A 26300-nucleotide genomic window follows, 5' to 3' on the forward strand; every position below is an offset into this window, starting at 1 on the left:
TATTATTATTATTATTATTAATTTATCTTTAATCCGTTAAAAAACCTTAATTGGAATTATGATAAAAAAAACTTCAAATCGGAAACAAACTATTTGAACAAATGAACAAGCAACTTAAAAAACTTGAAATATACTGGATATGTGATTCAAAAAAACAAAAAACTTCAAACACGAGGAACATATGAACAACAATCCAATAAACTAAAAATCGATTGAAATTCGGAACATGCAAACTTGATTTGAAATTAGTCGATTGTAAGAAATTGATTGGAAGTAATGTCAACTAATGAAAAACAAATGTTGTACATATTAGAGTTTACAATTTTACATTTATATGAACTTGAAGCGGGTTGAATGAAGGGTTATATTAAAAAGGTTAATTGTGTCATTTTCCTTTTTAAACATTATAATTCCTTCATCAATGTTACAAACCAAGCATAGTATGGATTTTCAAAGAAGCCAGTTAAATTCCAGCTCATTTAAAAAAATTTTTGTGAACCAAACGCCTCTGATGGATTCGGGATTCACTTTAGGTTTCCCTTGAATTTTGGGGATGGAGAATAGGGATGAAGAATAGGGAGAGTGGTGCTTTTAGGTAATTTCCTTTAATTTTAAATATGAAGACGTGGGTGCATATTAGGTTGGAAATGCCCTTATACATTAACAATACTCAAAAAACGAATGACCAAATCTTTAACGGTTTTTAAATACTCCCCGGTCACAAAATTTAAACTCAAACCACACACAACAGGTGATTATCAACATCTTAGTTCATGACTCCCACATAAGATCATGAACCTTGCATTACGGATGATCCAAGAAGTAAAAACACAAGATAAAATCAATATTACATAAATTATCTTTTTGAATAACAAACTTATGTAGTCAAAATTTAGATATTAGATAAGACCTTAACACTAACTCACTTGAAATTTATGAGTGCAAATCACATCGGCTTGACACATTGAATTAAATCACCCACAATCCATACAAACTTAAAATTGCATAACTCAAACGCTATTCATGTAACATATTTACCAAAACCAATTTAATAGGTTAACAAGTTATAATACGTAAGTTAAACAAGTTGTAACATTATTAACAAGTTGCCTTATAAAATGTACTAGTTTTTAATAGATTGGTAAGTTAAAGATACTTAATTAAACGGATAAACATGAACATACTAATCATCCGAAATCCAAACTCCCATTTGATACAAATCTAACATAAAGTCATATATACCTTTAGGTCAAAGAGTTGACTACATTCAACCAAAAAAGTTACAAAAAAACCTAAAGTACGAGGAACCGGATGAAAACTTAGGGTAAAAATGTTCTGCAACTGATACCACTTTTCACTACTTTGCGTTGTTTTGTCTCACCTGCCCAAATCGAATAATACTCCTCTCATTTCCAGCCCCCCTCAATTGAACATTCAACACACAACACACCACAAAGTCTACCAAAATATATTTTATTCTTCTTCTTCTTCTTCAACCAAATAATCATAACAACAACAACAACAATAATAATCGATTTCGATCTTCTTATCGGTTCTTGCATAAACCCCATCTGGGTTATTCAAGATTTTCATTTTACACCATAATTATAACGCTAAACAAGACTTATTTTTTATTTTTTTTTTCTATACAAATTCATCGATTTTCGGCGTTTTTACATAAATCTGACAACTTTCTGATATAATCTGATCGGTTTCGTTATCAGTTCTGCAATCGGATTGATTGTAGACGTAACTGAACAATCAATTAACGTCAATTGTAAGTTTGTTCGATTCGATTGTTATTGCATTCTTCTGTTATACCCTAATTTGTTCATCAATTTAGGGTTCGATCGAATCGGGTTAAAGTTTGGATTTTGGTTACTGGGTCGAGTTCAAAGATCGAAATAAGAAGTCGGTTTTCAATCTTTTTGGATTTTGATTTGAATTTGGTGGTTAGTTAATATAATAGTTAATAGTTACAATGGCAGCTTCTAAATCTGCTATGGGTTATTGGAGGGAGTATTTTAAGAACTCTAAAGGGGATATATTTGAAACAATTGAAAAGGCAATTGTGATTGCTGCTTCTGATTACCCGAAAGAGTTCAGAGTTAAGAGAGATGGGATTGCTCAAACTTTGTTTAATTGTAAATTGATCAAGTGTTTTGGGTGTGATAAGGTTGAATTGGGTGTTCCTGTGGTTGATGAACACCAAGATGGTGATGGTAATAAGGAGGTTAATGGTGTTGGTGGTAAGCATCAAGTTAGTGATTACGATTATGAAGTTGCGGAGGCGTTGAACGATGCGATGGAAGAGGAGTCCCTTGTGTTTGGTGAGGTTATGAGGATTAAAGAGATTGTTGACAACTATCAAGATGAGGTTTTTTCGTGTTCCTTAAACTTTTTATTAATTTTAGTTAAAAAAATGTTTGATTAAATCTTTGTTGTTGCTGTTGTTGTTGTTGTCAGTCTGAATCGGTGTTGTACAACTCATTGAGGAAGCTTCAGTTGATGGATTTATCTGTGGAAACTCTCAAGGTTTGGATATAAATATAAATATAAATATGACTATAACTTAACCGAGCTTTAATCTTTTTTAAGTTGACTTTAGTTAATTTTGTGTTGTTTGTTGTTGTTATGGATGTTAATTTTACTTCAGGCAACTGAGATTGGAAAATCTGTTAATAGTATTCGCAAGCATGTGTCGAAGGACGTTAGTAGCATTGCAAAGACACTCATCGGGTATGGATTTCCCTTACTTTAGTTTTGAAATAATATTAATGTGACTTAATTCCTATCATGAAGGAATAAAATAGTTGCCATTAGTTCACATGGATTATGTGCATGTTATATGATCTTTTGGAGTATAGATGCTCATCCTAACTTACTTGTTGATTAATGTGACTTGAAGTTGCAATAATTTCTGCTTTTGCGTATGATTAACGTGACTTTAAGAGTAAAGCGCACGTTTTTATACATAAATTTAAAGACTTTTACCCTCATTTAGCAAGTTCTTTACAATAACTCACATGTCTGATCATCTAATCATTACAAGTTCAAAAGGCGTAACAAAATCCAAACACTAACGGTCAAATCTGTTTTATTAGGGTTTAGGGTTGGTTATCTGATTCGGATAATTGAATATCATACAACCACTTTCAAAATGCATATCTAAACGCCCTTTCGCATAAACATTTATATGCTTGCAAAAGTTATTATTTACCTTTCTTGTTATAATGTATATCTAATAAATGATAAAAAAAATGCAGATCTTGGAAGGTTTTGGTGGATGAATATGTGGCGGCTGCTGAGAAAACAATAGTTTCTGAAGCTACACCCGACTCAATCAACCCGTCCGTTCTTGATGAAGAAGAAGGCCTTCCATCTCCGCCTTTAGATGATTTGACTTTCTTATACCCTCACGGGTCTTTGGAACTATCCGAGGTATAAAACTCTAATCTTGTTTTTTTTTTCCTGATTTAGTTAAAAACCTTTCTTTTGTCTTTACGTTGACTAATTATTAACAATGCTTGTTTTTTGACCGTTGGCGTTTGAAGTTCTTTGATGGAATGGATGAGTATGGAAGTAAGTTGAATTTATTAAAACCGACATTTGTTAAGTTTTTGTTACTCGGTTTGTTATTGAATTCTCCATGTTTTCCATTGTTTCAGATCCGGGAAACAGTGGGGGATTCAACAAGAACCAAAGCCCGCCAAAACCGAAACAGCAAAAACCGTCAAATGTCACAAATACGGTTCGTAAAGCCGAGCCTGATTCTGGTTTGATGAAGAAGAAACAACCAACCATTGTGAAACCAATCAATCCTACGGTTCCTGAGTCTGGACCGGGTCAATGGGTCAAACCCAACGTGGAAAGAAAGTTGCAAAATGTTCCAAAGAGACCTCCACAACAAATCGTGAGTTCTGACTTAAGAAAATAATAAAAAATATTATTATTATTATTATTATTATTAACCTGACAATAATTGTTTTAAATTTAATGAACAGAAACAAAAGGTGTCAGGGGAGGCAATGGGTCAAGACAAATTTGAAGCAGCAAAAAGAAAGCTTCAGGAACGGTATCAACAAGCGGAAAACGGTTTGTGCTTCTTTCTTTGAATAATTTGATTAATGTGTGGATTCGGCCCGTATGCCTCTAAATGTGTGGATTTTACTCAAATATGTAACATTAGAAAGTAATCGCTTTAATAAAGAAAGTTAGGTTATTCTGTAAGACTGTAACCATATGGATAATCAAAGTGTTTGACCCAATTAGGAGTGTCAAACTGTCAATCATGTTCGGTTGGCGGGTTGAAATGTTTGGCCCGAACACGACCCATATATTTATTGTGTCAATAACATCAACCTTAAAATCGTGTAACCCGAACACAACTTGTTTAACTTTATCTAAATGTGTCAAACAGGTTGACGGGTTGGTGGTAATAATCAAGTTGTAAACTTATTTATCGGGTTGTAAAAATATGGGTTAGGGGTTAGTAGGTCAACCTGTTTAACTGTGGTCAACCCAAACATGACCTGTTTTTTTAACCCATAACCTAGGCCCAACCTAATTCGACTTGCACAAAAAAGTATCTATTTTGACTTCTTACTCATGCAACCCGGCGCACAATTTAGCCACCTCTAAGAAAAATTATTTATTAGACTTGCATGTCGTTGATGGCGGTGTTTGTTTTGAACAGCAAAGAAACAAAGGACAATACAAGTAATGGAGCTGCATGATCTGCCAAAGCCCAAGGGCGTCCCTGTAAGAAATCAACATAATGGCAGGCCCGGGAGCAACCACAACAGACATCGTTGATAAAACATAACGGTGTCAAGAAATAAAGGCTGGTAGATAACGATGATGGAGTTTTGTTTAGATTCTTCAAGTGTAAACAAACTTAATAAGATTAAGGAGACTTTTTATGGGTAAATTGAACTTTGAAGTGCCAGAGTTTAGCTGATAGAAACTGGACTAATTATTAGTCAACCAAAATGTTTGGTCTTTTACTTTTTTTTTATATATAACTTGCATATGAACATGTGATATGTGACATTCTTTCTTTTGGTGCATGGAAACATCTTGCAAGTTGAGTGAAGTCAACTTAGTTTTCATAGTTTTTTTTGGTTATTTATTTTTATTAAAAGATTTTTAGATGACATGTGTTTATTTTTATAATAGTTAGAACTATAATAGTTTTAACTTGTAACATATGTGCATCTGCCCTGATTATAATTTTGTCAGGCCTGTTGTTAAATCATACTACCCATGTTTAAGTTACATGAAGGGTTTTGTTTGCATCACTTAAATATGTAATAATGTTTAAGAGTTAAGACCAATTCATGTGTTAATTAAGGGTTTAATTTCCTGATAACACATTTAGAAAGTTGGAGAGACTTGGTGCTTCATGTGATCATATTTCGATTTCTGCCCTTAACATTCAGTTTTAGAGGTGTTAGGGTAATGATGGGAGACTTCATAAGTGGATGACTTTCACTAGTTGGATCCTTGAAGCGAACGAGTTTTATCTCAACACACTGTCGTGCCTTCGGGCGAGTGTTCACGAACGTTTGGCTTAGGTGAGGGTTTTTCCAGGATTGAAAGACGAGTGTATCTTGATGTAGCCAATTTAAAGGATTCGCTGGTCGTTCAAAAAAAAGGGAAAGTTGGAGGGTATTTTCAGTCATTTGGGTAGACTTGGATAAAATTCTGGTCAAAAGAGGAAGTTAGGTCAAACTTAGAAGTCAAAAAGATTTCTGAATTTGTGTTCAAAAAAAAGGGAAAGTTGGAGGGTATTTTCAGTCATTTGGGTAGACTTGGTTAAAATTCTGGTCAAAAGAGGAAGTTAGGTCAAACTTAGAAGTCAAAAAGATTTCTGAATTTGTGTTCAAAAAAAAGGGAAAGTTGGAGGGTATTTTCAGTCATTTGGGTAGACTTGGTTAAAATTCTGGTCAAAAGAGGAAGTTAGGTCAAACTTAGAACTCAAAAAGATTTCTGAATTTGTGTTCAAAAAAAAAGGGAAAGTTGGAGGGTATTTTCAGTCATTTGGGTAGACTTGGTTAAAATTCTGGTCAAAAGAGGAAGTTAGGTCAAACTTAGAAGTCAAAAAGATTTCTGAATTTGTGTTCAAAAAAAAGGGAAAGTTGGAGGGTATTTTCAGTCATTTGGGTAGACTTGGTTAAAATTCTGGCCAAAAGAGGAAGTTAGGTCAAACTTAGAAGTCAAAAAGATTTCTGAATTTGTGTTCAAAAAAAAGGGAAAGTTGGAGGGTATTTTCAGTCATTTGGGTAGACTTGGTTAAAATTCTGGTCAAAAGAGGAAGTTAGGTCAAACTTAGAAGTCAAAAAGATTTCTGAATTTGTGTTCAAAAAAAAGGGAAAGTTGGAGGGTATTTTCAGTCATTTGGGTAGACTTGGTTAAAATTCTGGTCAAAAGAGGAAGTTAGGTCAAACTTAGAAGTCAAAAAGATTTCTGAATTTGTGTTCAAAAAAAAGGGAAAGTTGGAGGGTATTTTCAGTCATTTGGGTAGACTTGGTTAAAATTCTGGTCAAAAGAGTAAGTTAGGTCAAACTTAGAAATCAAAAAGATTTCTGAATTTGTGTTCAAAAAAAAGGGAAAGTTGGAGGGTATTTTCAGTCATTTGAGTAGACTTGGATAAAATTCTGGTCAAAAGAGGAAGTTAGGTCAAACTTAGAAGTCAAAAAGATTTCTGAATTTGTGTGCTTGGTTAGAAAAGCTAACAAGGAAGAAGACTGAGACTGTGAAATCAAAGAAACTAAGTGACCTTGTGTAAACTTAGGGGTTAATTGAATATTCCTTCATGCATTTTTTTTGAAGTACAAAATGGGTTAGGGTCTTAGAGCATTCTCATCCAACCCCCCATATTATGTGAGGGGGTGTTTTTATAATTTAGAGAGCGATTTGAGGTGTTGTGAGCGAAAATTTTTTATATTTTAGAAAACATAGTGATTTTTCTATATATTTGAAAAACTACTGTTCACAAATTATAAATTTTTAATATTTTGAAAGTTGAAGGAAAGAAAAATGGTAATGATAAAGGTATAAAAAAATATTATTTAATTGAAATGAGAGATAAAATGTAGTGTGTTTTAATGTAATTTTAAATTTAAAAAAAAGGGTTAGATAAGAATGCTCTTAATCTGAATTGAATGTGATACACTAGAGTTAAGAAACTCTTTTAGTGAATTTGTTATTATTATGTTTTCTCCATGCCAACTCTTTTTCCCAAAATGTGGTTTTTGTTTTTACAAATAACCTTCCAGAAATGATATAACTTTTTTAGCCTTTCACTTTTAGTGTAGCCATGTCCTCAAACCACAGTTTGTGTTGTTCTCTATCAAATATTCAGATACGTGTCGGATCCGGTCATTTAGATTAAACAAAACCAAGACCTGAAACAAAAGAATGACACTTTTTTAAAACATATCAACGTCTCAAACTATAGTTAGGTGTAAATAGAAACAAACCATATTGGATCCAATCATTTGGAATAAACAAACAAGGTCCGAAACAAAGGAATGACACTTTTTTAAAACATATCATGGTCTTAAACCACGGTTAGGTGTAAATAGAAGCAAATCGTGGTCTCAAACCACATACTGCACACTTTTAGTGGAGTATGTGCTTTGAGACCACCGTTTGCTTCTATATAACATGACCATGGTTTTAGACCATGGTATGTTTTTAACTTGTTTATTTCAAATGATTATCTCTTGATACACACATCATGGTTTTAGACCACGGTTACATAAAAAGTGAAAGTCTTTAGAAAAGTATACATTTTTGAAAACTTATTTGTAAAAGCACCGTCATTAAAAAAAATTCCCAAAACGTATTGACTAGTTCACCCCAAGGCGCTCTGTCAAGTTCTAAGTCATCCAACTTTTAAGAGTATGTGAAGCGGGCCAAGACACTCTTCGAAATTGTGAAACTTCACCTCGCACCGTTACATTTTAATCTAGAAGGATGCCCGGCCAAGGGTATCATAAAAATTAAAAACCATATCTTTTACTAACAAATTATAAATGGGTATGCTATGTGTTATGTACAAGACAATAAGACATTGCTTATTTGCTTGTATTAAAAAATTCGGTGCACAATTATATAAAACATAAAATCATATTTTTAAAGTCATCTGTCTCGAGTATCACAAAATCTCTTTATTTTATATATCCAACTGTTGGCACGTTCAATTTCATATTAGTATTAATATTCTATATTAATGCATGCTATGTATAAGAAAGCACACAATTATAGTTTTATACCCATTATAGCTTTAGTAAACTCCTTTTATATTAATTTTATTGCTTTTAAACTACTCACAGAATCTTTACTATACATGATTTCTGGAACATCTTGTGGAACATTAGTGTCATAACGAAGAGCAATATTCTTTGGTGGAGAATATGCTTTAATACTCTAGCTAGCAGCCACTAAGGATATAACATATTTAAACAAAAGTACATATGTTCAATCTTAAATCTCTTCGCGGCATTTTCAATTACTATGTGTGTAACACATTTACCTAAACGAGTCAAATAGGTTGACACATTGTAATAAAAAAAAAGTTAAACAAGTCATAATAGGGACGTTAAGAAGTCGCCTTATAAAATAACATAACATTTATGCCTCGTCCTTCTTGAAATTAGATTTGCACACATATACTACTAAAAACTGCACAACAGGTACTGCTTCAACGTCACCATTACCGACAACAGCTCAACAACAAACACAATATTTTTCGATGAGGTAATGACAGCAATGCTGGGAATAAACTGCAATGGCATGGTCATTAGATATGGAAACTACAACCCAAAGCTCATGATTGTTTCAAGTTCACAGTTCAGCACGATGACAACTTCAGGATGCTTTAAATTGGCCTTGCGTTTAGATCGGTCACACATATATTAGTATTTACTGATAATATATGTGATGATTTATTATTGCAGTACAAATGTACAATGACATCCGGAAGATAAACAGCAACCTTATTGTGATTGGGAAAACAATAGTTGAGAATGACAAAGAAGACTTTGATGATGATACTGATAATAATGCACAAGAGTCTGAAGGAGATGAATTTGAGCAGTAAACCAGTTGACCTTTGTTCTGTATTATGTAAAAGTTTTGTCTATTAATTAAAAAGATCATGATTCAATTAGATAACTTTCAGTTTTTTTTTTTTGCAGAACTAAAGCTGATTGATAAACCCTTTTCACAACTAAAACTGAGGTTAGTAAGATTTCAAAAATAATGCAATCTTTGTCAATAATGGCAACTTGAAGAACCTCATAGGGTTGATCAGGGAATATAAGATTCAAATATTGGGAATGCATAAGTCGCCCTTGGTAACAGCGACCTCTGCCATGTTTTTGTCAAGTTGTCATTAGTAATGGAAATTTCTGTCAAGTTGCCATTAGCAATAAATATTTCTGACAAGTTGTTGTTAGCAATGGAAATTTCTGACAACTTGACGTTGAATATGACAATTTCTGCCAAGGTGTCGTTAATAATGACAGTTTCTGAAAAAACAACTATCACATCAATTCTTTCTCTTTACTCACGGGTGGTTGAAGTTGAATGAATGAGTTAAATGAGTAGGTTGAAAAAAACAAATTACATGTGCAATACAAATAATTTAGTGAGAAACAAAACAATACATGTCAAAGCAACCATAACTTGAATCTTGCTAGATGTCAGTCCAGTTGCAAACGCGCGGGTCAGGTTCGGTTAGGTCTGGCGAGGTGTTCAAAGGCATCCGTATGTCTTACATGTGAGGTTAGAATCTTTCGTTTTTTGTATTTCGATATCTTTAATATATGTAAATAGTGAGAGTTCATGTCATGATGCATGCTGTATTTTGTGATTTCTGCTAAAATAACCTACTAAGTATTAACAACAATCTGTTTGTTTTAAATTAATTTTTTAGAATAGCTTTTATTGAACCAAAACTAGCAAAAGCTAGCAACAAAAACAAAACAGTTATATTACAAAAATAGGATTTTTAAGCCACTCGGTCCAACTAATAATACTTTTATTATCTCTATTTGTAATCCATGAAAACGAATAAATTAGAAGAGAGTTGAAAATGAGAGCTTTTCTGCTAACTCCCGTTTGAAAAACAACTTCATTTCAAGTCAGTTAGATGGTCCATCACACGGGGAGAATAATACCGTGAATTAGTTTCCGCTTCTTACTAGTAACTAAAAGCATGTCGAGCCATATCAAGATCCCCAAAAAGAAAAGTCTTCTATCGAAGGCAAATCAAGCCACTTACATATGGTGTTCCATACTCTAGTCACTACCCCACATGCACCAAAAACATGACCTGAAGACTCCTCCGAGTTAAGGCAAAAAGGACAAAGAACCGAAGGGACATCTATACCCCTATTCACTAAATTGGTTCGCAAAGGCATCCGATTATGACAAATGCATCAACCCATAATGCTTACTTTTATGGGAACCAATCTATTCCACCGCGTAACATACAGAGACCCAATCACGTAATGTACGTCACGGCGTCAATATGCTTCCTAATAGTTTTGACTGAAAACTTGTTATCAACATCAAAAATCCCAAAACCACAAATCCGGATGATTAACGAACTCGATCTGAGGATATCACCGTCGTAGTCGGATATGGGCCTTACAAGATATATGAAAGAAATGTAGTAGTCGGAGGGAAGACGTACCGAGCCTGATTTAAAAACGGCAAGGTTTTTATACGTGTTGGGAAACATGTGCACCTAATTTGTATATTGATTCATGAAAAAAAAAATGTAAACACATGTATGTTTTACGTGCGCGATAAGGGATCCGATAATAAGGGTTGGGGTATATATATATATACTAGGTTATAAACCCGTGTACTACACGGGGTTGGGTACAAAAACTGCATAAATTAAGAAAAAATAATAATAAATCTATACATATTATATTTGAATATTTTACAAATAAAATTTACGTACTAATATTAGATTTACAATTTACAATAATATAGCTACAAGTACAAGTTATTGTTCTCTATAAAATTCTTTATGTACAACATTAATGTTACATTTACAAAAGAACACAAATAACCTAACGGGCCCGACCCGGCTGTATTGCCACAACTACAACTCTACAAGTAATTTATCTAAGTTCGTATATTCACCACATGAACCAACATTTGTTGAATTACTTCTATATATGTATACCTTGTTAGTTTGCACCTTGGGTTCCCGAAAACGGCCAACAGTAGAAACCAAATATCTAGTCTTGCTTCAACCGTGCGGGTAGGAATCTACATGTAAATCACATGCAACCAAGTCAAACTTTAAAGTAAAAAGTATAAATAAACATCATTATTTGTTATAAAACCATAACAGAAATTGAGAGACATGTAGAATATGAAGTTGAAAAGTAGTCACTGGACCTAAAAAAGAAATACCATTGCCATTTAGCTGTAGCTACATATTCCGAAGGTCACTTTCTTGCTAAGTTGCTAACCTGAAACTCTTGCTATAAATTCCTGCCTTTTATAAAAAAAACACTGAAATAAATAATAATAATAATAATAATAATAATAATAATAGTAATATATTAAATCAATTATTATTGGGTCGGTGTATATCTCGTTTTTTTTTAATTTTATAATGTTGTCATATGTTTGACCTGTGAACAAAGCCATTGTGTCATTAAAGACAGTAGCAATAGTTTGTACTGAATCGCGGGTGCAGTGATAGAATATCTGTACATATATAGAGACATTAGTATACTTATGTGATATTGTACGCAACTGCAATGTCTAACTTAGTCTTTAACTTCAACATATGTAAATTTAGGCCTGCACAGTGGTGTGTGGCAAACATGCATAGACAAACACAGTTGTTTGTGTGTCACTTAAACTCTCATGGACATGAATTCATGGACACATTAGTAGTGTGTAGCATATAATTCGGCATTCAAAATTCAATAACATCAAGTCCCGAACTCAACTTGGCTAAATTGATAATTCAGTTGATGGTGCTATTAGAAAATAACAGGTCAAATTTAAAAAGTCAGCCTGAAGATTAATACATCAATTAGCCATCTGCAAGTAATAATTGACAAAATCAAAAGTCAAAGTGGTACCATATTTCAAGCTTCACAATTTTAAAAGGGAAGTTTAAAACTTGTAGGGTTGCAATGTCAAGTTTGAATTTAGATTTGGATTATGGATGAGCTTGTATTCAATTTAAATTTCGAAGTTTTAAGTCCCATGTGTTCATGAGTAAAATAGTCCATAGTGAAAATAATTGTTTCGAGTCAACACCAAAAAAAGTTACCACAACTTCTATATTATGTGGAAACTGGAAATACACACATTTTTCATCATCCAAACCACTAAAATTCCGTTATCTATTAAAATTTGAAATATAAAACAGAAATTAGTACATAGAAAAAAAATCTCTACGGGGTCAACCTGTGAATACTCGGGTTGTGTTCAGGTTCACGTGTTTTAAATAACTTTATCTTTCCTCCAAACTGAGGTTAGTTCCTATTTCAATCTGAACCATTTCCCCCCGAACATAACTGAAACTTCTTAACGGGTTGTGTTAGGGTAATGCGTTCAGGTTTACGTGTCTTAACTAACCTCATCTTTCTTCATAAATGAGGTTAGTTCTTCGTTCTAAACCATTTTTGAGCCGAACGAAACTCGACCTTTTAAAGATCGACCCAATTAGACCGGGACAGTGACCCTGTGTGATTGCTGTTGTAGACCTGTTTAATTTTGACTTGATATACTATAATCTGGCTTATTTCATTTTAAAAGAAGTAAATAAACACTTTTAATATAACACCATTTAAAAAAGGCAATAAACAGATACTAACTGTAATAAATCTCTATTCTAGTTATGGGGACTAAAAATCTCATAACTGTATATTTTAGCGTTCAAAGTTCTATTCTAAAACAACTAAAGGTTATGTGCATATAATAGACCTAATTCAATTTTGTTTCCTTAGCTACCTTTTTCATCAACATAAAATTCAAGATTCTCTTGTACTTATCAACTATTTTTTATGTTATGATGATAAACAAATGTCCAATTTCACACATCCCAAAGGTATCAGTCATCCATGTAAATAACACAAGAGATTAATTACTTGGTTTGGAGAGCTTTAGATTCCAAATCAGCTGCAAGATTTACCTGATGATCCACCATGGCTTGGTACCATTGTAGCGGGACTTCATACTCATGGCGGAGATAACCAAAAAAAAAAAAACTGCAGTAACAAAAAAGATATAGTAACATAAAATATGCACTAAATTCTGCAGTCAATGGATACGGTTTAATTGACGGGTTTCTAAAAATTGGTGTGGTAAAGGAGTCATGAAGTGATGTTATTCAACTGGAAAATGTAACTGACATAAACCACATATCCTAATTTTGTTAACTACCGTCTACCGGAGTGAAGAATAGCAAGTCACTGATATTAATCTATTGAAATTGCCACCACCGTATCATCATCTTAATTATTATATATAAATGTTATTTATTGTAGGTGATGAGCGGTTTACCAAAGCACGGGTTGGGTTGGGTTGGGACGGGGAATGTTCGTTTCAGAAAAGGCTGTATTTGATTCAATCGATATATGCATGTAAATAAATGCTAGGTTATGATAATAAAGATGAGGACTATGTCCCTGACATGCAGCTTCATCTGTATAGTTGTTGTAAGTTCCTCTTTTACCCATATATATTATATGATGATATCTTTGATGATCATTCAATAAAAATAAATTTTATATATGTTAGGTTCTGGAAAAGATTCCAAAGACAAGGAGGATGAGGGGTCAAACGAGGCCATGGTTCATGTAGTAAGTTCCCTTCACTTTTATGACCCGTTAAGCCAAATAACCATATCATCTTTGATTCAGTAATGGTATGTATGTATGTATGTATATCAAGTCTTTATGGTTAATAGAGTCTTAAGAGTGGGTGTCTCGGCTTGTTTTTGGGACTAAAAAGTGAAAACAATAACAAGACATGAACCAAAAAGTTATTGTTTTGTGTTTTCAAATACATGTTTTCTTTTTGCAAATAAGTGCCAGGCAATCAACTTAACTAAAAATTTTACAAAACTAAACATTGTTAAAACTGTACTTGAGACGGAGCCACTATCTATTAATCTTACTAGTTACCGGCCCGGCCCGGCCCCTAGCTCAAATATATGGATGTGGAGCTGTTTGTTATTCATGTTTATTTTGGCTTATGTAGTTAGTTAGTTAGTTATATTTGATTATCTTTTATACTACTGTTGACATTGCAGATTTTGACCTGTCATCAAGAACATGCTGAATTTGCTAATTTAAATTGTTATTCCTCGTGAGTGTTATTGAATCAAAATTTTGATAATTTTTGTTTGCAGAAACTTTTAGACTAAGTTTTATTGGATAGAACTCATTTTCTTTTTGCTGAAGAATTAACGAATAGAACATGATTTTATATTTTTCTTTCATGGACAATTTCATGACACTGATCAGTAGCAGGTGTATGTAAATAAAAAAGCTCGTTTTGACTCATGAGCCGGCTCGAGCTTGATATGCAAAAGCTTTAGCTCATTTAAGATGGCTTAATGAGCCGATCTCAAGAGCTAACGAGCAGCTCAATTCGTTTACACCCTTATGGACTACTATTGTTTATGCTCACATGTTGTTGACTGTTGATAACAGTTTGATTATTGCAATAACTGCAATTTATGGAAACGGTAACAATGATTGCAATTTAGTTATCAAAGAGTTAACAAAATTTGATTGAATGCCAATGATTATTAGTATAAAATTCTGCAATGGTCACAACCAGTATTTCAGTCGGTACAGGAATGTGTGTCAAATAACTATGACACATACAAAGTGACATTAGAACCCTAAATTTACGTGACACAAATGCTAATGCTACTATAAATTTTGCCAAGAAAATATGGTATATGCAGTGTGCCACTACAAACGTGCCACTACAAATGTGCAGTTAAATACATTGGTACAAGTACTAAATGGCACTAAGTGTGTGCAAAGCAAATGTGATATACGTACAGTGTCATTAAAACCAAAGTTTTAGCAACACCTTGTGCTCTCCGCTAAGAAACAACAAATCGTTGTTGAGGGGTCCATCGGTGTAGCAAATCACCATTAGTAACGATAAATTTGCAAAACAAATGATGAAAGTGATGGTAGGAAAGTTATGGAGTATTAGTTGGATGGTGAATTTTTAAAATATTGGTCCTCCTACTCCAGCTACTTATATTGATTGTTAGGTGGAATTAAAAAGAAAAGAGAAATATGACATGGAATTTAAGTTGAGCAATCAGCTTGGTTCACCAATTGTAAGTCGGTTACAAACATGTTTTTGTTTAATTTTATTTTAGTCAGTCATCCACTCATAATTGGATGAATATATAAAAAGAATTGATTAAACTTATCATCTAAAATGATAACATAATTTGTTTCATAAAAATATTAAAAAGATGATATAATTACATGATTTGGTAAAAATATGCATACATCTAATATAATTAGATAGTTTCTTATGAGTCATTTATTTATCATGAATGCCTTTATTTATCATTTATTTGTTTTTCTTTAAACAATTTAATGATGCATTTATTTACCTACCCATTTAAGTAAATAGAAAGAGAAATGACTGATGTGATAGTTGCTTTTAGAAAATGTCATTACTAATTGGCCATGTGTAGTGGGGCTACAATTTGGGCGATTTTGGGCGCGAAGGGGCGCGGACACCGCCCTCTTGGGCGATTTTTGGGCGAAAAGGGGCGGGGGCGAGGTCTTCTCGTCGCCTGGAAGAAGAGGGTGGTGGGGCCGGCATGTATGGATGGTGTGTTTTATATATATATATATATATATATATATATATATATATAATACTAGTTTGAGGCCTGTGTATTACACGAGTAATTGATGAAAATTTTGTATTTTAACCAACCATTAAGTGGAATATAGTTAATAAAATGGTCATATATTTTATACAGTTACAATTTACATTAAAATTACATAACCAAAATTATAAAATAAATAAAACAGTCTATGTACACTACATTTGTGATTGTCTGTGTTTATCACAAATCAAATCTTTATCCATGCCTACTTATAACTCTTAATAAGGTAGCATATAGGTATGTTTATAACCCATGATATCGCTACGTATAATTATCCGTGTGATCAATAAGATTCTTCAAGTACATACCAACCCTAGATAAATGATAATATATCCATGAAACTAAAAAAAAATATTCTTACACATAAAATATCATACATGTTAATCAATTAATATATATAATGTCATTTGAGATCATATGATCATATTTATCCCAAAACATGATTATCCAAAAAACCAGATTACCAGAATTTTGATGATATAGTCATGATAAATTTGGTGTCATTAATATTCTGTGTATGACAAATATTTACTTGATTTTATATTTTACAATTAATAATTGTATAATCAAGCAACATATAAAACCGGAAATTAAAATATAACAAAATGATTTTTTTTTTCATTTCATATTAATGTAAATTGACAAAGACATATTATGTTCAAATAAAAGTGATTATTCTGAGTTAGTAGAATAATAAAAGATTTAAAGTTGCATAAAGTGAATGTAGTGGTTCATATTTATAATAGTTGAAAGTATTGGATTATGAATGCTTAAATTTTGAATACTAATCATCTATCATTTGTTAATCTTATGAGAGTTGTTGGAATATTTAATTAATCGACATATATATGTATATATATATATTAAATACTTATAGAAAAAAAAACAAAGATTTCAGATTTGTTGGAAGCATGGTAAATAGCTTTTAACCGGATTAACTATTTTTTAAAAAATTAATGTGAAAATATATGTTTAGAAGCATTTTGGTCTGAATTATAAAAGAACATATTGAAAACTAAATATTAATTTCTTATTGCTAAAACTCTTTATACTACACAAAAAAATCATATAAATAATTGACATATACTTCATATAGTAAGTCGGTATACATATAGATTATAAATATATAATTCAACTTCAATAATTTAATACTAAACACCAAGATATATAATAGGTATTCTCTATGTTTGCAATATTTATACAAAACGTTTGGAGAAAATTAAGAAAATACACATTTTCCCGATTTTAAATGCATATGAGAAGATTTTAAATCCAAATTTGAAACCAATCTTATATAAAAAGTTATGCACTGTTGCTCGAATCCCAGTTTAAAAGACAATTTATAGTTTATCATACAAATTCAAATTCTTTGACAATAATGCAAATTTATTTGCTTTAATTTGCAATTACCTATGACTTTAAAATTATATTCTAACAAACTTGTAACGTCAATTTTAATATTTCCTTATTTTCTTATTTCACAATTAATGTTAATGAATGAATCAATTAGGATTTACATATAAGAAAAACAAACTTGAATTCATATATTGATATAACTTAAAATATAAGGGCCATATATTAAAATAAGTGAAAAATATGTGAGGAGGGCTATGAGGATGACAGGTGGCAAAAATAGGTAGACTTTTATTAGAATAGATAGATTACTAGTTGTAGCCCCTACACCATTACACCCCCAAAAACAAATTATCACTCCTTGCTGACTGGGCGCCACACGACGCAAAACGCCCCAAATTGTAGCCCCTCCACTACGCATAGCCTGACAACTTATCAAAAATTTCCGTTGTTAATGCTAACTTGGCATATACGTCCATTACTAATGGCAACTTGACAAAAACATGACAGAAGTCGTTGTTACTAACGGCGACCTATACATTCCATTGAATCTTACATTCTCGTACATTCCATTACTAACGGAGATTGCATTATTCAACCCTAGCCTTAATTGTGAAAAAAGTTTCTCAATTAGCATTAAAACTGCACAAACAAAAAAAAAAAAAAAAACCTTCATGTGTTATCATTTTTTTGTGAATGTTGTCACAATTATCTGAATATACCATCCTATCATTTTGAGTTAGCATACAAATATTATGTACTGAGAAACACATTATCCTAACGCAATGATGTTATACTAACCCTTTTAATCACTATTTTATATGAGAACCAATTATATTTATTCATGGTGGATACATAATCTTTAAAGAAGATGCTACACTAACCTTTTTAATCAATCAAACACAACCCCTTTATGTATAGATTCTTCCCCATCAACACAATTGTTGTCTAATTTCTTGATGTCCTGTTGTCTTATACGCTTTGGAAGTGAAATGAAATGGCAAAAGAAGTAAATAAGTTTGGTATAACGATGTGGTAGAAACCAGCTAGAAATTTGCTTGATTCCAAGGAATTTGCGATTTTAATTCCTCATTGAAAAATTATGAATTGGGGAAAATCAAATTAATAACCGAATACATTTGGCTTCACTTTTAAATTAGGTGTATTGTATGATGGTATGGTGATGGAAATTTTATAAAACAACGAGGGTTCAAAATATTTATAAAACTATAGGTGCACAATGAGCACTTGTAGTCTGCATTTTTTTCGCAATGTGAATTCGTTAAGTTAGTCGCTCGTTTGACCATTAAAAAATGATGTGGCCAGGGAAAACGTCGTCTTTTCACACATATAATAATAATAATAATAATAATAATAATAATAATAATAATATTTCTTTTAACAAGAAACATATGAAATCATATTATAGGCACTTTACTCATTTTAAATTCGAAACACCCTTATTGTAACGTTACTCGCCATCCCGAGCTAATTATTTTTATTTCGACCCACGGTACCCACCTTGCCTACATGTGAAGGAATCGAATTAAATGCAAACCCAAAACATCGGACTCTGAATTCCGCTTTATATGAACATTTGGGCCACACCTAGTTCATGCTTTTTAACATCTTAGTTATGTTAGACCTGTTGAGTGGGTAAATGTAACTGAAAATTTCAATAAATGATGGTTTTAGACCATCGTTTTTTAACCCAAAACAATGGTTACATGCTAACAAATAAGTTTAAAATCGCAAGTGACTCAAAACCTAACTATACCCTTCAAATAAGTTTTGATGACCAAAGTTATTTCTATTTTCATTCATAATCGATCATTCACATCTTCACAGCTTGTTGGTGTATTTGGAAGAGACCAAAGTGAAACTATCAATGAAAACAAATCGGTGACCATAAGCAAAACTTTGGACGAAAGTCACGAAATTAAGCGTTCGGTGTATCTTTGGATCAAGAATCGCTCTCGTTTAATTAGTATTTTTTTGCCAAAGTTGGTGTAAGTTTTTCTTGTAATTTTTGGGTGTTGCCTTGTTAGTTCAGTTCCATGCTCTGCAAACTCTTCATCACACTGTTCCATCCATAATTCTTATTCATATATTGTAGATAAAAAAAAATCTAAAATAATATATAAACCCATAGAAACCAGGGGGAAAAACCATAAACAGCATTCTATCAGCAAAGTATCACATTTCATTTCACTGTTGTCAAATCAAAATCTATCATTCAACACAAACAAAACAAAGATCATTTACGCACAGCCAAATCCATCGACTGGACCTCAGGAGCTGTAATCTCTACCATGTTTGCATTCGGGTTTATATCCACAGACCGTTCACGGATCTCCCTATATTCTTGACATACGGCACACATATGACAACAAAGATGTGTTACAAAGTCCCCACACGGAGCTTCCTGCAACATATCAAACAATATCTTTTAAACCGCTAATACGCTAAATATGATTATAAACACTAAACAAACATAAAAAAATACCTGCAAATTATACTTCGTCCTTAGTGCTTTACGGTAGCCACACGCATAACACGCAGCAAAACAGCCAGGAAAACCAAGAAGCAGACCCCCCGATGCCAGACAGCAGCATGCGTTAACAAGACCACATATGATACAATGTGTTGTACATGATCCCATGAAAGTGTTGGATCCTAAAAACTCAGCATTCTTTCCGAAAAGATAGCAAGGGCATAGCGTACCCACGAAGCCTAATTAAGCACAAATTAAAGTATTTATTCATTTCATGTCAGCAGTCGGTCTGAAGCAACATTTCATAAAAACGAATGAATAAAGTTAGTTAACATACAGCTTTCTAAATCATCAAAACAAGCACATATTCCGGAAGACCACATAACCGGGGCTTCGACACCATCAACGGTTTCTTTCTTTGAAGGCGATTGATCTGGAAGCATATGTTTCTCTAGATCCGACTCATCTTGATCCGACTGTCCTAGCGGAATGTAAGGAGGTGGTATATAACCACTCTGTTCTTTCATTTTTGGTCTGAAAATATAAAGAAGCAAAGCATTTACATTATGGTAACATAAACAATTTTATTTAAGTAATAACCTAAGAGTAATGAGCAATGTTATTTTGGAGGTTGTATGCATAACAAGTTAACAACAATGAACTCACCCCATAACAATAATAAGGCAGTTCAAAAAGTTTGTAACTCGCGGCTCGCTCGAATCTAAACTAGCTGACTCGGCCCGTATATGTTAAACCCTATATTTTGATATTAATAATAATAGCATACCAAAATAATACATATATTCTGCCACTCGAGCTTTAAAACCAGTGGCCCTGGCCGCCTTAACATAGTGTAAATTTACCCGTTTCCGACCGAAATTTTGAGCCCGCCCCCCTCAACGACCGACGTGTATGTCCAAGCTTCGCCACTGTTTAAAACATGATAAAAAAGGAACAAAATAAAACATATAATGTTATAAATTTTATAAAAACTGATGTTAAAAATTATACTTTTGTCGTTTATATATCAATGTCAGTAAAATAAATATATAAATAAACAAAAAAAAAAAAAAAGTTAACAAGCTCAACTTGAGCTCTAAACGAGCCGAGCACGAGCTTGATTTTTGAGCTCGATAAAGTTAACGAGTCGAGCTCGATCCAGCCACTTTGAGTTGGAGCCCGAGGTCACCCTTCTCGGCTTGATTACAAATAATAATAATAATAATAATAATGAAAATTGGATTTTAATAATCCCAACTTAATGCAATTGGCCGATAATAATCTCAACTTTGAAAATAGCTGTCACTGATCCCAACTTTCACACTATTTGTTTTCATTGGACCTCCGTTAAAAAAAAAAACTTAACGACGTTAAGTTTTTTCCAAATATCAAACTGATATTTTAGAGCTTTTGTTCGGAATGAGGATACGAGTCGATGATGTAAAACTTACCATCAAACGGTGGGTCCAAATGACTAAATGATGCTTCAATTCCGATGTTTAAACTTTTAATTAACAAAAATTAAACTGTTTAAAGCGCCATTTCGAGTTAAGTTTTACATAAGTCGATTCATATTCTCATTCTGATCAAAAGCCCTAAAATATCAATCTAAAATTTGAAAAAAACTTAACGTCGTTAAATTTTTTTTAACGGAGGTCTAATGAAAACAAATAGTGTGAAAGTTGGGACCAGTGACAGTTATTTTTAAAATTGGGATTATTATCGGCCAACTGCACTAAGTTGGGATTATTAAAATCCAATTTTCCTAATAATAATAATAGAGTTTCCCCAATTTTGAAAACCCTAGAATGATGAAGGTGATTGGGTAAAACAGTACACTATTATTGAATATGTAATGAAACACAAACTGAATTAAGGTATTGTGAGAAATGGAAGTAAATTAACAAAAAAATTGAGATGAATTATTATTATTATGTGTTTAAGAACGAGTCTAATTGTTCTAGGGTTATAATAAAAGTGAGGGTGAGTCGAATTGGGATGATAAAATCTGTCTGGTAAGTTTTTGTTGGATGAAATTGATAATTGAGTGACATACATATATAAAAACTTGCCTGAAACGATAATTGTTCAGTCGCTAGCCTCAGGAGCAGTGGTGGCAATCAAATAAATAAATAGATCGCAGCAACAACAGCAGCAGCAGGTTGATGATAGAGAGACGGAATGAATGAATGAATACATTTAAGATTTTTTATTGTTTTTTTTTATTTCTTGCAATTTGACTATTTTAATGTTGTTTTTCCTTTCTGTATATACATTGAGTAAATAAGACCCAGTGCCACAAGATCAACTGTAAACTCTGTTATTGTTTTCTCTGATTTTTGAAATTTGACTTTCTTATTGTATTTTCGTTTCTTTTACAGGCCGATGTCGTGTAGACTAGCCGCTTTAATGTCGGCCCGAAAATACTCAGGTTACACCAACACCCTTTTTTGTGTTTTTATTCTGGCACTGAAACTGTCACGTAACCTAACCGCTTCAACATCCGGGGCCGATAATGCTCGGGTTTTACCAACACCCGAGTTTCATTAACTGATGTCCCCCCATTGGGCCACCTCAATGTTTTTTGTTTTTTGTTTTTTTCTTATGTTTTAGTTCCAAAACCGTAACAAACGTTATCGAAATCGACCGATTTCAGACAATGTTGGTGCCGCAGGCCCATGATTGGGCCAAGTTACGGTACCACATTAGTCTATTAAATTTGTTTATTTTTTCTTATGTTGTTAGTTTTAATACCATAAGAAACGTAGTGGTAATCGACGTAACACCAAAAGAATATTTAGTTCTGGTAGCGTAACTAACGTATATGAAGCCGACCGAAACTTTAACGAACATGATGGAAATGCCAGGGTTTTACCAACACCCGCGTTTTATCGACCAACGTCACCCTAGTGGTCCACCTCAATTTTTATACTTCTTTTTTTTGTTTTTGTTTTTGTTTTATTTCCGATATCGTAACGAGCGTAATCGAGGCATACCGAATTCACGCCGAATTACCGTCTCGACGCTCGGCCGCAAGCCCGTGATTGGGCTAGGTGGCGGGATTACAATTGAATTTGTTTTTTTTTATTTTGATGCCGTAAGAAACGTAACAGTAACCGATTAATTTTTTTTGTTTTAGTTTCGGTACCATAACTAACGTAACTTAAACCGACCAAAACTGTAACGAACATGATGGAAACACCCGGATTTTACCAACACACGAGTTTTATCGACCGATGGCACCCCTATTCGGTCCACCTCAATTTTTTATTTTATTTTTGTTTTTTGATTTAATTCCGATATCGTAAAGAGCGTAAACGAAACCGACCGAATTAACGCAAAATTACCACCTCGACGCTCGGGAACAACGCTTTGGTTTTACCACCGCCCGGTAACCGACCGAATAAACGTCGTTTTAAATATTTAATTTTATATATGTCACTTTGATGAATTTAGTTGGGTTTCAACGCTTGGGGTTTACCAACATTGTCTATATTGTAACGAACGTAACCAATAACAACCGAATTCATGTTGATTCACTGTTGTAACGCTCGGGTTTTACCAATGCCAGAGAACTAACGGCCCGCTTTACCGACCGAATAAATATGCTAATTTTTTGTATGATAGGCTATACAAGTGCCGCTATTTCCTTTTTTTTTAGTTAGGCTCTCTTCTTTCCGTCAACACAGGTTCGACTCTTACCAAATGGTGGTTAATATGTGTTTTTTTTTGTCAGCTTCATTCTACTGGGCCATTGTTATTGTTACTTTTATTTTTATTATAACAATTGAAAGTTTTAGTGTTGAGCCATTTAACGACACATTATTGAAGCAAGGGTTTTGTTTTTTATTTTTGTTTTAGTTATGGTTAGTAATGAATGGTATAAAAATTGGCCGATACCACCTTTTTTTTGGTTATAATTCCGGTATCACAACAAACATGACAGAAACCGATCGAATTCGCGCAAACTCAACGCATATTTTTTAGTTCCGGTACCGTAACAAGCATGACGGAAACTAACCGAATTTGTGTAGATTCAATGCACGGGATCAACAACGGTCGGGTTTTACCAACGCTCGATATTTACCGACCGATGCTACCCCATTGGTCAACCTCGGTTTTTTGTAACTTTTTTTTATCTTAGGTGCTGTTTGTTTTTGCAGACATAAACTGTCTGCAAGCTGATTTCATCTGTTTTCATGTCTGCAACTGAAGATGTGGTCTGAAGATCTGCAAGCTGAAAATATAAGACTGTTTGTTTTTATAAGCTGATACTGTCTGCATAACTGTCAAACTTATCTCACAAGATAGAAGTCATTTATTCAAGTTACATCTAGTTTTTAGTCTTTGCTTTCCATGCCGATTTGGTTTTGGTGGGTGGTGGAAGGTGGTGGTGGTGGATGGTGGTAGTGGCGGCGGACGGTGGGTAGTGGCGGTGGATGGTGGTGGTGGACAATGGGTGGTGGTGATGGATGGTTTTGGTTGGTGGTGGACGGTGGTGGTGATGGATGGTGGTGGTGGTGGGTGATGGATGGTGGTGGTGGCGGTGATGGATGGTGGTGGTGGTGATGGATGGTGGTGGTGATGGATGGTGGGTGGTGGACGGTGGTGGTGATGGATGGTGGTGGTGGTGGCGGACGGTGGTGGTGATGGATGGTGGGTGGTGGACGGTGGTGGTGATGGATGGTGGGTGGTGGACGGTGGTGGTGGCGGTGATGGATGGTGGTGGTGGTGGCGGTGATGGATGGTGGTGGTGGTGGGTGATGGATGGTGGTGGTGGCGGTGATGGATGGTGGTGGTGGTGGCGGACGGTGGTGGTGATGGATGGTGGGTGGTGGACGGTGGTGGTGATGGATGGTGGGTGGTGGACGGTGGTGGTGGCGGTGGATGGTGGTGGACGGTGGCGGCGGGGTACGGGGGTGGTGGTGGCGGCGTACGGTGGGTGGTGGTGTTGGCGGACGGTGGTAGGAGCAGTGGATGAGAGGGTGGCTGCAAAGGGAGAAGAGTATGGTTTTTTTGTGAAGATGTTTTAAGCAAGATTTCCTTGCTTTTCTTTTAAGATGAAAGAAGATAACTTCAGATCTGTTTTAAGAAAAAAAACAAACAGTCTTCAAGGGTAATGTCTGCGCGCCTGCAGACATTAGCTCCCTTGAAGATGTTTGAAGAAAAAACAAACACCCCCTTAGTTTTAGTTCCTGTACAATAACACACGTAACAAAACCGGCCAGACTTGTGTCGACTTACCGCCTCAACGTTTGGGACTAATAAGTAACAACACTTGTGTTTTACCACCGTCCTGGTTTACCTATCTGTCCTGGCGCATTGCGCCGGGTAAAACCCTAGTTGTCTCACTATTTGAGAAGAAATAATTAAAAAAATAAAGAAGAAAAAAATAGACCAAAGTCATCAAACCGTTTGTTGCAGCAAACAAGATTACAGCCACATGTCCACATATGTACGATTTTCTTTTTAATTTCTTTACTAATTAGTTTTAATTTTAATATAACTTTTATCTAATATATTTTAATAATTAAGTTTTAAGAAGTATCTAAAAACATAGTCATGATCAGGTTTGTTTTTCTTTTTATACACCGATATACATTTTATATTAAAACAGAGTTTGTAAAAGTATATATACATATATTTTTTAATATAATATAATTATTAATCATTATTGTTTTTTTCAAAAAGCGATTTAATCGAGCATATGCAGCAAAAATTTGGCAATGATGAACAATTACTTAGTTTAAATCATTTATGAGCGTAATTTTATATTTAATGCCACAATTGTAATTTTGTTTATCTAATTTATTAAGTATGTTTGATAAATATAAATATTTTAAAATTATATATATAGTTTATTTTTAGATAAAGAAATTATTTGTTTATATTTCTATAACTTATAATAAAAAAACAACAATTATAAATTATATTTATTTAATAAAAATTAGTAAACGTTGGTTGCTAGTGAGTGTGAAAAGTTTGGTTTGGTTAGGGGTTAGGTAAGTAAAAGAGAGAGAAATTGGTTTTATAATAAAGATTAAACTGAGTTGGCTTGTATATAAGAATAACCTTACAAATCAAAAACTTTACATATTTTAGAGAAATCTGCATTTTGTCTCCCTTGTTTATATCGACGTTCGATGGGTTTATCCCTGAAAAAGATTTTGCGAAGTTTGGGCCCCTATGTTTCTCCGGCGGGTTCCTCTGACTCCTACCGTCAGTTGACCCGTCGTTGACTGTTAATGTCGAAGGGTAATATAGTCTTTTACCTATTTATACACCCCTGATTCAATAAAACCCCCGAATTAGGGCTTTTTTTCCCAAACACCCAATTATAGGCCAACCGTTCGAACATTGAACCCCTATTTTTTCCGATCACCGTTAAAATCAAACGTCACCTGCACACGTCGCAATGTCGACCTCGTATTCTATTAGGCCGGACAGTGAGTATTGTGACCCGTACGGCCTATATGGTAAGGTGTTACTGTGTGTTCAAACTTTTTGTTTTATTTACTTGTG

The 26300-nt window shown here is 33.7% G+C and overlaps 2 protein-coding genes across 2 annotated transcripts; one reads left to right on the top strand and one right to left on the bottom strand.

The window, feature by feature from the left end:
- Positions 1 to 1426: 1426 nt before the first annotated feature.
- On the top strand, positions 1427 to 5106 carry LOC143560453 (putative mediator of RNA polymerase II transcription subunit 26b). The gene is made up of 8 exons (XM_077048753.1): positions 1427 to 2377; positions 2467 to 2535; positions 2657 to 2739; positions 3267 to 3441; positions 3555 to 3582; positions 3669 to 3913; positions 4005 to 4095; positions 4697 to 5106. Exons 1-8 carry the CDS (start codon positions 1982 to 1984, stop codon positions 4813 to 4815), a joined length of 1206 nt encoding a protein of 401 aa, XP_076904868.1. The 5' UTR covers positions 1427 to 1981; the 3' UTR covers positions 4816 to 5106.
- Positions 5107 to 19401: 14295 nt separating this feature from the next.
- Positions 19402 to 20539, bottom strand: LOC143560434 (protein PLANT CADMIUM RESISTANCE 10-like). Its single transcript, XM_077048735.1, has 3 exons — positions 20116 to 20539; positions 19791 to 20017; positions 19402 to 19709 (listed from the first exon to the last, which is right to left on the bottom strand). Exons 1-3 carry the CDS (start codon positions 20303 to 20305, stop codon positions 19542 to 19544), a joined length of 585 nt encoding a protein of 194 aa, XP_076904850.1. The 5' UTR covers positions 20306 to 20539; the 3' UTR covers positions 19402 to 19541.
- Between the last annotated feature and the right edge of the window lie 5761 nt (positions 20540 to 26300).

The sequence above is a fragment of the Bidens hawaiensis genome, unplaced genomic scaffold, assembly GCF_021521415.1.
Source record: "Bidens hawaiensis isolate Kalapana, Puna unplaced genomic scaffold, B.hawaiensis_p1.1 tig00020332_1, whole genome shotgun sequence".
Classification (NCBI taxonomy): domain Eukaryota; kingdom Viridiplantae; phylum Streptophyta; class Magnoliopsida; order Asterales; family Asteraceae; genus Bidens; species Bidens hawaiensis.